General features: G+C 41.9%; 1 protein-coding gene across 1 annotated transcript in view; it reads left to right on the plus strand.

Moving 5' to 3' along the window:
- The window catches only part of LOC310759440 (cytosolic phospholipase A2 epsilon-like), a 43,133-nt gene that overhangs the window by 12,695 nt on the left and 14,714 nt on the right, over positions 1 to 15,724 (plus strand). Inside the window, exons 4-11 of the mRNA XM_083606704.1 lie at positions 2,293 to 2,429; positions 3,151 to 3,279; positions 5,848 to 5,888; positions 8,544 to 8,586; positions 10,140 to 10,215; positions 11,783 to 11,952; positions 12,072 to 12,164; positions 15,387 to 15,424. Of these exons, the coding sequence (XP_083462830.1) occupies positions 2,293 to 2,429; positions 3,151 to 3,279; positions 5,848 to 5,888; positions 8,544 to 8,586; positions 10,140 to 10,215; positions 11,783 to 11,952; positions 12,072 to 12,164; positions 15,387 to 15,424 (727 nt within the window). The remainder of the gene's footprint in view (positions 1 to 2,292; positions 2,430 to 3,150; positions 3,280 to 5,847; positions 5,889 to 8,543; positions 8,587 to 10,139; positions 10,216 to 11,782; positions 11,953 to 12,071; positions 12,165 to 15,386; positions 15,425 to 15,724) is intronic.

A 15,724-nucleotide genomic window follows, 5' to 3' on the forward strand; every position in this document is an offset into this window, starting at 1 on the left:
CACCTGGTACGCAGGCTGAGACCCTACCTGCCCGCGGACTGTCTCGCCAGAGTGGTGCATGCTCTGGTTATCTCCCGCTTGGACTACTGCAATGCACTCTACGTGGGGCTACCTTTGAAGGTGACTCGGAAACTACAACTAATCCAGAATGCGGCAGCTAGACTGGTGACTGGGGGCGGCCGCCGAGACCACATAACACCGGTCTTGAAAAACCTACACTGGCTCCCGGTACGTTTCCGAGCACAATTCAAAGTGATGGTGTTGACTTTAAAGCCCTAAACGGCCTCGGCCCAGTATACCTGAAGGAGCGTCTCCACCCCCATCGTTCTACCTGGACACTGAGGTCCAGCACCGAGGGCCTTCTGGCGGTTCCCTCATTGCGAGAAGCAAAGCTACAGGGAACCAGGCAGAGGGCCTTCTCGGTAGTGGCGCCTGCCCTGTGGAACGCCCTCCCATCAGATGTCAAAGCGATAAACAACTACCTGACATTCAGAAGACATCTTAAGGCAGCCCTCTTCAGGGAAGTTTTTAATGTGTGATTTTACTGTATTTTTTGTTTCTGTGGAAGCCGCCCAGAGTGGCTGGGGAAACCCAGCCAGATGGGCGGGGTACAAATAAATTATTATTATTATTATTATTATTATTATTATTATTATTATTATTTGACACGGAACCTGTGGGCCACACGCTGCCTTGTTGCGCATGTGGGGGGAAAGAGAGGCCAAAATTTGATGCCCACCCCCCTCAGTCCTTGCACTGCCTTCCCAAAGCTGGCTAAGCAAGGCACTGAGGTTTGGGAAGGAGCCAGGAGGCTCTGGCCAAAGTTGGGAAAGCACTCACTAGGCTTTGGGAGGGAGCAGGGAGGACTCTAGGACCTTGTCAGAGCCCTCCTGCCTCTTTACCAAAGCCCAGCGCCTGGCTTACTCAGCTTTGGGAAGGCAGTGTGAGGGCAGAGGATAGTGTCAAATCTTGCCAAAGGCTGCAGGACTTGTGAGAGAATTATAGCAATGAGGAAAAATGAATACATTTTTTCAAAGCAGGATCTCCAATAGATGTGTCTCCGGCTTTCTTCCTCTCCTCTTCTTAATTTGTCCACATTGCCTTTCATCATGGCTGTCCCTCAATACAGAACCGCTGAGATGGGAATTTGAGGACTGGCACTTTGAGTATGGCTCTTGTCTATACATTTAAAAATGCAGCTGAAGAAATTAGGTTCTTAATTTTGGATCCAAAGCCTTGTTTCCAAATTTTACACCATTGGGATAGACAGACTGACCCCACTATTAACATGGAAGAAAGTCTATCTCCTTCTTTTTGTGCATATATTTGTGGAGTGGGAGAGGATTTTGAGTGGAAATAAAACCGAAGTTCATGTTTAATTAGATGGGAACATGCAGTGGAATGTTGCTCTAAGGATATTACAGTATTTGTTCTGTTTGATTTTATACTTGACGTGAGAGGGTAAGTTGTTCACTTGCCTTTTATGTAAGTATAGAATGAGAGTTTGTCTGTCTCCTGCTGGACAAAATAGAAATGACTTATTTAATGAGATTTGTAGAAGTAAACATTGCTCCCCACCCAGCCTTTCTCTCTTTTAATTTGCCATACATTTTCAAGAATTTAAATGTGTCTGCATCATTTTCAGAGCTTGCTTCTCATGCTCATGACTGGGAAACAGCAAAGCAAGAGCAACTAGGCATTGTAAGCAAGAGCAACTAGAGTCAGTCCTGGATTTACAGAAGCCATCCCAGTTTCTGTTTTGGTCCCGGAATGTCCCGCTTTTCCTTAGGACAGCCCTATTTTCATCAGAGATATGTTGAAGGGTATGGAGTTATGCAATCCCTGAGCCAAGGAGATAAGTAACTATACAACCTTTAGAAGACATCTAAAGGCAGCCCTGTACAGGGAAGTTTTGAAATGTTTGATGTTTTATTATGTTTTTATATAGGTGGCTGGGACAACCCAGTCAGATGGGCGGGGTATAAACAGTAAAATGATGATGATGATGATGATGATGATGATGATGATGATGATGGAATAGGAGATCCCTATTTTCATTGCAGAAATGTTTGAGGCTATGTTGTAAGTCGTTAACCATGATTTACAAACTGGGACACTGCTCCCAAAGATCAAGCTCTCCTCTTGCAATAGTTAAGAGACACGTGGTACACCTTGAAAACATTGAATCTGCTACCCCCACAAGATTGAACTAAATCTTCAGTCTAATCCAGTATGCTAATCTCATTTTGGCCATAATTAAAACTATGAATTACTCCATATTCTCCCCTACAGTAAGTGAAACAGATTGTTATGTGACCTTGTGGCTGCCTACGGCTTCATGTGAGAAAGTTCGGACCAAAACAGTGGCAAATTGCAAAGATCCAATATGGAATGAAACATTCTACTTCAGGATCCAGAGCCAAGTTAAGGTAGGATAAAAGATGGTATATGCATAGGTTCCTCTAGGAGAATCATCTCCATGTTGCCCTAGTTATTGATCTTCTGTATCTGTGACCACTTCTTTGTTTCACTGACTTTAAACTATGTTCTAAAGAGTCCCTTCTAAATAAACCCAGGCTAGGATCTTGGCTTCTCCTTTATCGCAGCTTCCTTTCTTTTGCTGCCACCATTTTGAAAAGTATCTGCTATTCAGATACACATACTGTACGGTCATTATATGATGCAATGCAATACAGATCTCCACATTATTAGTTGTTCTACACAGGAGTCAGACCAGTGGCCTATCTAACACAATATCACCTACAGTGTCCGGCAGCAAGTAACTCTCTAGGGGTCTTTTCAGTTTTACTACCTGAGATTTTTATTATTATTATTATTTTAACTAGAGGTGCCCTATGATTCAATTTGGGGCCCTTTCTCATGTAAGCGAGTACTCCTGTTTGATAGAGCCTTCCCACAGGTATACGTAGCACACTTCTGTTTCTCCTTTGTAGCCCACGGTTGGACTAAAATAGCCTTCTCTCTCTCTCTCTCTCTCTCTCTCTCTCTCTCTCTCTCTCCCTCCCTCCCTCCCTCCCTCTCCCTCTCTCTCTCCCTCTCCCTCTCCCTCTCCCTCTCTCCCTCCCTCCCTCCCTCTCAGCTTTGTGTTTCCATTATTCATTCATAATACTTTTTAATTTCTGATTCCAGAATGTTTTAGAATTGACCGTATGGGATGAAGATGTTATTCGAGATGATGACTACCGTGTCATTTTATTTGACATAGCTAAAGTCCCCTTTGGAGAATCAGTTTTTATGAAATTTGAATTGAATCCCCAGGTGAGCATGCATAGAGATCAATCCTTAACTGAGCTTTCTTTGCATTTCTCGCATATTGTCCTGCCAGGTACAGGTAGGTTTAGAACACTACAACACACACGTAACTGGCTGTAAAGTAACATAACATTATATGTAATAAAACTGTAATTTAATCGTCATATCAAAAAATTGCAAAGCACAGTTCCTGATGGCAATAACATATCATATTACTATTAACCTTCTATATGTATTATTGTCGTAAAGTCCAAAGATTGTCAAGTCCAACAATTACAACATACAGTTCCTGTTGGCAATGCCATTTCATACTGATATCTTCCTTCTGCATCATCCTATGTCTTAAAAGTGTAACAAACAAAACTTCCTTCTGCATTGTCCTATGTCTTGAGAGTGTAACAAATGGAACTACTTAGTGACAACAAGGCAGCTGATGATAGACCAATTCTTAGGATACACCCTTGTTTTGCCCATCGGGCTTCTTCAGTGACAAGGTTTCCGGGAAATTTTTCATTAGGTTTTTTCAGCCGAAAGTAGTCCACAGGAACGCAGAAGTTGCTAGTCAGAGACGCTCTGGTACCTCAGGCTACAGATGCTCCAGGTTACAGACACTTCAGGTTACAGACTCCGCTAACCCAGAAATAGTACCTCGGGTTAAGAACTTTGCTTCAGGATGAGAATAGAAATCGTGTGGTGGTGGTGGGGCGGTGGGAGGCCCCATTAGCTAAAGTGGTAACTCAGGTTAAGAACAGTTTCAGGTTAAGAACGGACCTCCAGAACGAATTAAGTTCTTAACCCGAGGTACCACTGTACAGGTGGTAGCCGTGTTGGTCTGGCATAGTCGAAATTTAAAAATTGTCCAGTAGCATCTTAGAGACCAACTAAGTTTGTTCTGGGTATAAGCTTTCGTGTGCATTCATATTTCTTCCGATACTTCTAGACCAAGGATGAGGAACCTATATTCCCAGAACTGCTCTCTTCTCCAAACCATCTTTGCCATGCAACCTAACACCCTCATATGTGATTAGCTTCCCTCGTGAAATTGGCACCCTCTAACAATTAGAGCTTCCTACTCATTAGATACAAAACCCAACAAGAGATACCAAGGTATCGCAATATGTGGGACATGTCAGCTCAATGGCCATTCAGCCTACTAAGTCTGCTGATAGGGCTGAAGAGGGTCAGTGGCAGAGGAAGGGGGTGCAGTAGGTGCGGGCCACCACGGATGTCACCACTGAGGGGGGTGACAAAATGCCGGGCGGCACTCACCGCAAGGCTGCAGAGATGCAGTGGCTTGGGCGTGTGCAGGCTCCACGATACCCAAACGGTCCGCCCGCTGCCTCCACCCCAGCTGTAGGGCAGCTGAGTGGGAGGAGGCAGGCAGACTTCGGAGGCTCCATGGTGCGCCCTGCCCCTATGGGTGGCTCACCCCGCCCCTGGGCACGCCGCCCCAGGTGCCTGAGCAGCTTCCTTTGCTGCTGAGAGTGGTAGTACATATCAAGGTGAGATTACCACATGGACTTAATTCACATCAGGAGACCCTGTTGTTCTCATCATCCGCAATTTAGTTCTATGTAGCTATATACAGTCCCATGCTGAGAAGATGTATAGTGACATATGCTTCCTTTTCTAACCTTTATCATATACTTAGCCTTGCAGCTTTGACAAAGAAATCCATCTGAATCCTTAAATCCAAACACTTTATTTGGAAATTCCATCTTTTAAAAAAAGAAAATGTGCACACTATGAAAAAAAATTGCATAAACCAGAGGTGAGTTACCTGTGGACCACCAGATACTGCTGAACTACAACTCCCATCATCCCTTGCCTGCACGGTCAATGGCCAGGGGTGATGGGAGTTGTAGTTCAGCAACATATGGAGGACCACAGGTTAGCTGCTCTGAGTGTGAAGAATTTGGGATATTCACTGTTGCTGATGACCTAGACAGCAAACAATTATGAAAAGAGGAATCCGTAAAGCTAATATATAGGACTCATAGTTTAACAGCAGCAACAAACCTGACCTTATTGTGCACATCTGAACATACAAACATGGGATTTTAAAGTTCTGTATTTAAACAAACATGGGATTGTTAAGCCTTGCAAATTGGGGTTGGGCATCATAGACAAAAAGGTGAAAACAGACCTGAAAGCAGCAGTTCTGCATGTTTTTTCAACTGCCCTATGGTGTGGCGCAATGGGTTAGTGCATCCAGCTATTAACCAGAAGGTTGGTGGTTTGAGCCCACCCAGGGAGGCTGGGGGCAGGATTCCTGAACTGCAAGGGCATGGACTAGATGACCCTTGGGTGCCTTCCAATTCTACAGTTCTATGATTCTATGAAAGAAAAAAGGGTGTGTGAGAGAAGAGTGCTTTTCACCAAGTTCTTTTTCTTTCTCAAGTTCAATTTTCAATATTCAGTTTTAATTTCTGCAATAAGATTGGGGGGGATTGATCTCTGATACGTCCCATTCCATGCCAGGAAAGGCAAATTCTTAAAGGAATTACAAACTCAATGTCTATGGAACAATTATTTGCAAAATTTGTGCGATTTATGCTGCATTCTAATTTTCAGACGCATGAACAATTGGAGGTTGAATTTGCACTGGAGAATATGTAAGTAACCCAAGTACTGTAGAAACCAATTACAGTGGTGCCTCGCAAGACGAAATTAATTCATTCCGCGAATTTTTTCGTCTAGCGAATTTTTTGTCTTGCAAAGCACGAAATCCCATAGGAATGCATTGAAAATCAATTAATGCGTTCCTATGGTCAAAAAAAGTCCAAACAAAGCCAAATTTGGTACAACAAGAGTTTATTAAGTGCTCTTTAAAGTCACACATACTGTAAAGAGCATTTCAAAATTCAAACCCAGAATTTTTTTAAAAAAACAGCAGAGTGGCCCAATGGTCACAGAAAATCATAAAAATGCAGGGGGAAAAAACACATGCTTCCAGATTCTTGCAAACCCCTCCCCAACTGTTCCCCCAGCCACCCAGCACACAGAAATTCAAATCCATATTTTTTAAAAAAAAAACAGCAGAGTGCCCCAATGGTCACAAAAAATCAGAAAAATGCAGAAAAAAAACACACAAGCTTCCAGATTCTGGCAAACCCCTCCCCAACACCAAGTCCTTGAATTCCAAACACCCCAACCCAAAATCCAAAACCCCTCCAAAAAGTTTTAAAAGCTTAACTTACCAAATGGCTGCAAAAGAAGTTTTGGAAAAGCTTCAAAAATCACCAAAGTCTTTGAAAACCTCAGAAAAGGCTACTATGTACACTGCGTTCTATGAGTTGCTCCTCGAAGTCAAGTCACAACTGTATTAACGGTGTTAAGAAAAAGGAAACAAACTTGCAAGACGTTTTCGTCTTGCGAAGCAAGCCCATAGGGAAATTTGTCTTGCGAAGCAGCTCAAAAAACGGAAAACCCTTTCGTCTAGCGAGTTTTCCGTCTTGCGAGGCATTCGTCTTGTGGGGCACCACTGTACTATAGAAGCCTGTCTGCTGTAATGAATTGTATTCTCTTGTTTTTATTTTATTTTATTAAGAATAAGGTCTCTTGTGTTACTTGGTGTTTGAATGTTCGCTGGGTATTTCATCGGCAATCATTTGTAGCCCAGCGTCTGATCATCTTGTATGTTGGAGAGTGGGACAGAAATGTTTTAAATCTAAAAGTTACCATCAGCAGCTAATGGCCATAGAATGAGCCCAATTGTATAAACTTGCTATTTATAAAAATTCAAGGCGATGCAATTCAAATTAGCTATCCATCTCCCTTCCTTGGTATAAGTGAGGAACTTGTTAATGGGGAGAGGTTTTCCTTTCTTTCAACACATGCGCCTACGTAGCAAATAAAACACACCTTAGCGTGCCTTCAGATGTCAACTTTGCCTGTGATGATTTCCATAAACTGGGGAGCAAAAGACAACTTCCTCATAAGAACTCTGATTAACATAATGCTTCCTCTTCTCCTTGCACTAATCCTTCCTGTGCATCTGGAGTAGCAGAGGCCAGAATTTCTTCCATCAGGACTGATTCCCTCAGATGTCTAGTTTGCAGGTGCCTGGCATACAAATACAATAATGTATTGCTTTAGCTCAAAAGCACTATGATTGCTGGATAAAAATGACATCAGGGATTTGTACCATTTCATCAGACTCTTCCCCTTGGGTTACTATTGGGTTACTACTAAGAAGAGTATTCAAGCTGCCATACTCAACCTAACAGTAAGTCTCATTGAACTCAGTGGTGATTACATCTGAGTAGGCATGCATAGGATTGTACTGGAAACAATTAAAAAAATATAGAGCAGTATTATTTTGAAATAATTGCCTGTTGTCTCCTACAAGAACTAAGCTGTCGATGCAAGACAAATGTTAGGGATGGGTCATATTGCTACAAGGTTCTGAATTTCCTTGTCCTGGGAATTTTGCAAGAATAAGTAGTGTGTCACGCTAGAGTCACAGGCAAAGAAACGTGGTGATGACAAAACGGACTAGATTGTGGTGATGTGGCAGTAAGATGATCTGAAGGATCTATGAATTAGAACACTGACCTGATTAACCCGGTCACTTGGCTTTTGTATTTTGAAATCCTCATCAGTAGAGCATGCTTAAAATCTGCTTAATATGATGATTGCCATCGTTGCTGCACAGCCTTGCCCTCTGGCTGAAACCAAACCTTTCCTGCTAAGCAGTCAGAATTTAGGAACTCGTTTCTTGGAGTGACCAGGGACTCAGCTATACAGCTGCAAATGAAACATTTTAAGTGTGTTGTAAAGTGCATTATACAAATGTGACACTAGATGGCAATGGCGAGCTATGGCAAATTCAATTTATTTTTCAAAACGTTTTTTTAAAAAGCATTATCACAACAATATTTTTTTTTATGTGTGTGTAGATTCCACCTAGGAGTAATGCCATGCCACCAGACTCCTGATAGTGTTGTTGATGCTACTTAACAAAACTAGGGGGGGAGCAGGGCAGTGGAGGGGGTCAGAACTGGAAGAGCCAATCCCATCTGCACTCACATGCATCTTGACCTCACTGCTCTCCCACCTCCATACCATTCTGGTGAGCAAAAGCAATGTCTCTGTTGGGAAAGCAGTAGGGCTGGCTAGTCCTGGGGCTGGTAAACAGCAAAAGGAAAAGGGCAAAGTTAAATTCTAAGACATAAGTTGACTGTTCAGTTCTAAGTTATGTTGAACAATTGTGCCTTAAATCATTCAAGTTGTAACATCATGTATATATATGAATATTTATTTCCTAGATGTGGTCCAGCTGAAACCATCATTACAAATGGAACAATAGTGGTAATTTCCATTTCTTCATGTATTTACTGTGCAATATCTCTGGGTTGCAGGAACTCTGTAAGCTACCTCTACTTAATATTAACTGAACAAGATCCTGAGTGAAAGTGTGAAAGAGAACTCTTAGATATGGGTATGGTGGAATATTGAATACTGAAATGCAAGCATCACACAGTGTATGGGAGAAACTGCAGCTTTCTCTCCCCCCCCCCCTTTTTTTTTCATTCCCACTCTTATGATATGCATACCATGGGGGCCAAATCAGATGTTACCAAATCAGAAAAATAAATTTTGGGTGGTCAGAACTCAACTTGGCTACAGTAATATTTGAATTGGCTTCCCATGTGAGTTGACTCAATCATGTGATAAGTGCTCACATCAGGTTATATACCAGAAATGGAATGTATGCTTTGGCCCATACAGATAAATGCACAAACTGTGTCAAAAGAACCTTGATGTATGGAATAGTGAAATGAATGAATCTCAGTATTAGGACACCATGAGACAGCAAAGCCAAGTAGCTGCAATGGACTAAAATCTTCATGACATGAAATATGATGAACAAGTCATTGCAAATGTCGCCCATAATCTTTTCCTTTCAATGCCATCACTAGGTTTCAAAGAAGTAGACACACACACACACACACACACACAGGGGTTTTTTAGAGCTACTTTTAAAAAGTGTCATTTCTAAATGCCAGAAGTACTCTTTCAGATCTCACTTTGAAAAGCAGTCAGTGACTAGGCACAAGAACTCTGGGATCCGTCTGTGTACATTTGTTAACTTTTCTTTATATAGTAAGTTATGGAGAGGTAATTAACATGGGACCCTCTAGGTGTTGTTAGACAACGATTCCCATCATATGTCTGAAAATTAGCCATGCTAGCTGGACCTGATGAGAGCTGAGTTCAATAACATCTGGACGGTATCACATTATACTATCTAGCAATAAAATTGCCTTCAGGTTTTGGGCAATATTCATAGTGGCTGCATCCCAAAAAAGCCCACTTATAATTAGGTAATTGTGAAAGTGGGCCTTCACACATCTGAGAATTTAGTTTAGGAAAAAGCCATGTCTTTCTCCTCACAAAGCAGGCCCTGCATCATGCAACTACTGCTGTCAAGTAATATCTGCTTGGGGGTGGGGCGTGGTTCACATTTTCTAGAACAGTTGCTAAGTCATTTATTAACTTGATGAATCTCCAGAGCTCATAAGTTTAATTCAATCAATTAAAAGCATCATGTGAGAACATGAATATATAGTGCTTTCTTTCTGGGGGGACGCAGGGGTACACATACCCCTAAACATTTTGTGAATCTTTGTACTTTTGTCCATTTACTGTATTTATTTTCCCTGATTTAAACTAAAAAATGGTGATTTTCTTGAGTCAAAATGAGAGTACCCCTAATCATTTTTTTCATTTTGTTAAGAAAAAAAGCACTGAATATATGGCATTTGGCCACATAAATTAAGTCTGTGGTTGCATAACATTCATGGCGCAAACTCTGAGATGAAAAATGTTATTCACTACTTTGTGGGTTGCTTCTGTTGCAGTGTCGTGAACTTTGCTGTTTAGAGGTTCAGGCGGATCGAAGGAAACGGAAGAAAAAAAAGAATACGTATTTTAAACGTGAGGGTTATTCCTTCATTAAATGCTTTCCCACACTACCACCCATTAGACCGGATGATAGAGGCCTCAGGTTTGGAGTTCAGGTGCTAGGTCCAGTCTGGAATGGGTAAAATTGCTAGCAAACACACTCAGGCATTTTGCTGACGTGGCTTCCACCTTAGATGGTACTATAGTATACTCTGAAATGTCAACAGCCCAGACTGAAAGAGTCAAGTTTAATGTCTTCAACCTCTGTCCTGGTGAGCACACCACATTACACCATGGTGTAAAACAAACTATGGTTTAATGTGAGGAAGCAGCTTCCATGGCACACCTATGAAACAAATCTGAGCCTGAGCCTGTGGTGTGTTTCTCTCTCAAAAACCATTAAGTGGCAACCAAGGTTTGTTCTTGACTTGCCACCAGAGGGTTGTATGGGGAAAGCGGTTGAGGTGGCAGGGCAGGTGGGGAGCCCATGGCGGTGGTGCCTCAGGAACTTCTGCCGCCTGAGGCAGCAGCCTCACCCTCCTTAATGGCTGAGCCAGCTCTGGTACCATTTCTCTATAAAATCACTGTTGTCTCTCCTTCCTGTTAAGGCTTTAACTTCCTGGATCAATTTTTCTGAAAGTGCTATAGTCCGAACTTTTTGGACTATAGCAGCATTCGTAAGAGTTTGTCACATTTATTAAACCCCAGAGTGCCACCTGTTCTTGAAATGCCCATTTCCCCAGATTGGGACAAGGCAGATTTTGATGTAGAGATGAACTGTTAGGCTCCATGAAATGGTTTTTAAGGTTATGTTTCTAAGCATACTTACAGTGCGATCTCATGTGTCTTCTCAAAAGTAATCCCCATTGAGTTAAATGGACCTTACCCATAGGCAAGTGTGCATAAGATTAAAGTCTTAGCTGTAGATACATCCAGGATGTAGAACAAAATGCTAAACAGAGTTAATTGGAGCTAAGACCCACTGAACACAGTGCAGCTTACTTCTAAGTAAATGTGTATAGGCTTGCACTATCATTTATTCATAAACCTCTGCAACATTTTTCACGATAATGAGCAAAACAGCATAAAAAACTTTCATGAAATGCATGTCTCAATCTGCATGAAGAGATCTCAGTGGCATGGAGATTGATATTATTTCTGATAGGGATGCAAGTGGCGCTGTGGTCTAAACCACTGAGCCTCTTGGGCTTGCTGACTGGAAGGTCAGCGGTTCAAATACCTGCGATGGAGTGAGCTCCCATTGTTCTGTCCCAGCTCCTGCCAACCTAGCAGTTTGAAAGCACACCAAATGGCATTTCTGTGCGCTCTGGCTTCTGTCACTGTGTCCCATTGCACCAGCAGTGGTTTAGTCCTGCTGGCCACATGACCCGGAAAGCTGTCTGTGGACAAACGCCGGCTCCCTTGGCCTGAAAGCCAGATGAGCGCCGCAAGCCCATAGTTGCCTTTGATTGGACTTAACCATCCAGGGGTCCTTTACCTTACCTTTTATTATTTCTGATGTTTGGGTTTTTTGTTTGCTTTTTTAAACTGCTCTGCTTTCTTTTTTCAACATTGTCCTCTTTTTCTTTTCTTTTTTTAGAACAAGATGTCAGATGTACATTGAAAGGATCCTTTGAAGGAACTCAAAACATTTCATTAGGCTGTGTCTCCAACTTGCATTTCACTGATCCTTCCCTTTTCCACTATGCCAGGTTTAAGCAAGCAGAACTGGATGTTCTACTCCCAAAGAAGAGGTCACTTCCCACCTTTGTATGTCATAGCTGAGCATGGTAGTAACCTGGATAATTTTAGTTAGTCGCGCCTTTTATTGGGAGAGGTGTTTTTAAAAACCAATTCTGTTTTTAAAGAGGCAATCTCTTTATTTTCAGTGTTGTTGTTGCAACTCATGTGGAGCTAACGCTTACAAAAACCTGACTCTGCCTCTGAATGCACTTCCCACTGATCAAGATATAATCAAAGAAGTAAGTACTCCTTCTCAGCCCCTCTGTACTTACGCTGCAGTATTCAACGGGGTTCTATTCTTTCTCCCATGCTTTTGGACATCTATAGGAAGCCGCTGAGAGCCATCATCCAATTATTTGAAGTCAGGTGTTCATCAGTGTGTGAATGGCACCCAGCTCTGTCTCCATTCCATCTGAGTAACCAAACAAACCCCTGTGTTGCAAAGAGAACGTCAGCAATGTCTAGGCAACACGATGACACGTGTACATACGCAATAGGCAATCTTTATTCCTTCAAACCATAACAAGTACAAAATGAAATCTTTAGTCTCAAAGTCTCAGAAAATCTTTAAATGAAGCGAGGTACCAGACTTTGTATGATGAAAGACAAGCTGTGAAGCTTTGCGTATTCAGCAAATATGATGTCCAGCACTGAACAGTGATTCCGGATATTGACTACTGTTTTGTAGAATTCTTCATCAGCGTGGTGGGCGGATATAGAATTGCTTCATAAACCCATCTTATTTCGAATGAATGTATGTAAATGAAAGTATCAAATGCTGAGGAACAGTGCTCATGTAATAATGTAGTCACTGGGTTTATGAAGCAATTCTATATCCTCCCACCATGCTGAAGAAGAATTCTACAAAACAGTATATTGACGATAGTCAATATCCAGAATCACTGTTCAGTGTTGGACATCATATTTGCTGAATACACAAAGCTTCACAGCTTGTCTTTCATCTTACAAAGTCTTGTACCTCGCTTCATTTAAAGATTTTCAGAGACTTTGAGACTAAAGATTTCATTTTGTACTTGTTATGGTTTGAAGGAATTCTATAAAGATTGTCTATTGCGTATGTCCATTCCATCCCATCCATCTGAAGCAGGAGCGTCTGTGCAGATGCTGGACTGTGTCTAGAGGTAGTAGCTGGCTGGATGAGGACCAGTAAACTGAGACTGAAACCTGATAAGATGGGGGGTTTTCCTGGATCCAGGAGCTGTGCAGAGGGCCTGTTCCAGATGGAATTGCATTCCTCCTGATAGAACAGGTGCATAGCTTGAAGGTGCACCTTTAGCCATCATTGTCGCTGGAGACCCAACTGGCCTCAGTGGCTATGAGAGGCTATTCCTAGTCCAGCTATGGCCCTTCTTGGTCCACCATAGCCTGACTATAGAAGTACATGCTCAAATAGCATTACATTTAGACTACGAATGGGAAACCTTTCCCTTCTGAACATCTTTTTGAGAGCCACATGCCAGTGGTGAGTAGGAGGGACCAGAGGCAAAGACTGACAGATCAGTGAATATAAGCTTAACCTTTGTGCAGCAGGCACACTCACACACACACACCACACCTCTGTCCTCCATCTAAGCAAAACATACCAAAGAACTGAAGCAACCACAGACAGCTTAAACAACATGTTATAAAATACACAGTTACATGTAAAAATACTGCATTAATACGAAGTTACTAATATCTGCAAATCAATATCCATTCATTTTCCTTCTGTCACACCCTCCCTCTCCTCACCCAAGGTCCAAACAAACTCTCAGAATACCAGATGGGCTGGTGGAGTGTGTGGTCTGGGAAGATGGGGTGTGGTTGAGGAGGTGTAGCCTTGGGAGATCTGACCTCTGGGCCTGAGGTTCCCACCCCCATTTTAAACTATTGCAGTGTGCTCTGTGCTGGTACAGAATGTGACTACCATGTTATTAGCTAGCAGTGCTAAATGTTCATGGATCCTCAAGGAGTTACATGGGCTGCCTATTCACTCCTAGTCCCAGTTTGTATTCCAGAGTTAACACTTAAATGTTTTATATACCCTGGGATACAAATATTTGAAGGAATGCCTTTCACACTACCTGCTGATCCATTCCTTAAGATTATTTAGGGAGGCACTGCCTGTTGTTCCCTCAGTGGGTACAGTTTGTTGTATGACAGCACAGAACAGGGCCTTCTCTCTTGTGGCAACCCACATTTAGAACTTGCTTCTGTTAGAGATCTGGTTGTCCCTCACTTTCATCGCTTCTAGGCATCAACTTAAGGTGTAGCTTTTTATTCAGGCCAACAGAAATAGCTGATTTAAGGATTGCTTCCTTTGCTATAGCATTACCACTTTGCTGTGTTTATTGTTTTAAGATGCTGATGTTATTTACTGGCTTTATGATTAATTGCTATATTGTATTTGAATGAATTGCTATATATCAAGCTGGCTAAATATTATTTCAAATACTTGGGTCCCAGGCCAGTGTTGTGATGTCATCACATTACGTTTCCCCCAAGTGAAGCAAGCATTGAAAAGTACCATAAGGGTACTATAATGGGTGGAATCCAATACAGTCGTACCTTGGTTTTCGAACAGCTTAGTTCTCGAAAGTTTTGTCTCCTGAACTCCGCAAACCCATAAGTGACAGTTCCGATCTCCTGCAGCCAGTCAGAAACCGCACCTTGGTTTTTGAACGTTTTCGGAAGTCGAACAGACTTCCAGAATGGATTCCGTTCGAGAACCAAGGTATGACTGTTTAGCTTTTTTTTTCCCCTGTCAGAGCAAGGATTTATTATTGCACCACAGAATTTTCTCCTTCTCTTTTCCCCCACAACCTATGTGCCCCATAAATCTGTTCTAGGGGTTCCCCCAAACCTCTGGAGCAGATTTGGGGAGAAGCATGGTGCATGCAGGAGGAAAAGTGTTGCACAAACAGTTGGGTTGCACAAACGTTGGATTGATGGGGTGCAGTAGTTGAATACTGCCCAATGGGAACAGGAGGAAAGCTTGACATGGGGCTGCTGTCTTCATTGGCTGCATGAAACAAAACCACTATAGTGTGTGGGACTAGTTAGAGAAATGGATGGTCCTGTGGAATAACTGCAACCTGAAATACATGGGAGATGCCCTGCCCACATCCTTCCTAAATATTATCACAATATATAAACTGCAGTCGCATTTTCCAGAATATGTTGAGGTCACTTTATAAGTCAGTAAAGGTACTAGAATCACCGACTGCAGAATGAAACCAAAATTATGTACGTGATGTTGTGAATTCCAAATTTTAGAGATTGTCAACAATCATTAGAAAGAGTATAAAAACAACACACAGAAACCATCTCCGATTTTTGACGTTCACAACAGCGTATGCAAACCTGGCACAGAACAGGAAATATATTTTGACTATTTTTGGAAGTTGGGAAGGCTTTTATGATGTGACATAATTGATTGTATTTAAATTCTTAACTTTTAGGACAAAGAAGTTAATTTACACTTCAAAGCAAAGACCTGGTAAGATTCAGTCAAAATAAAATAATGTGGTTTTTGGCTCTTCCACTTTATCCATTTTTAAAAGATGTGACCAATTCCCCCCCCCCCGCATATTTACTTCACAGAACAACTTAGCTTTGTGAAGCTTAGATTCAAGGAACCAAATTTTGGGCCTTCCATTTCAAGCTGAGAGATCTCCTCTCAAATATTTGTATATAGTTTTGACTTGAAAACTGGAAAATCTTAACATATGCCAAAAGTAAATTTAGGATCATAATGAATATGTTTATCACTAACACTATGACTTTGAAATTCTACTTC

Source organism: Podarcis filfolensis (assembly GCF_964270895.1).
Source record: "Podarcis filfolensis genome assembly, chromosome: 1".
NCBI lineage: Eukaryota > Metazoa > Chordata > Lepidosauria > Squamata > Lacertidae > Podarcis > Podarcis filfolensis.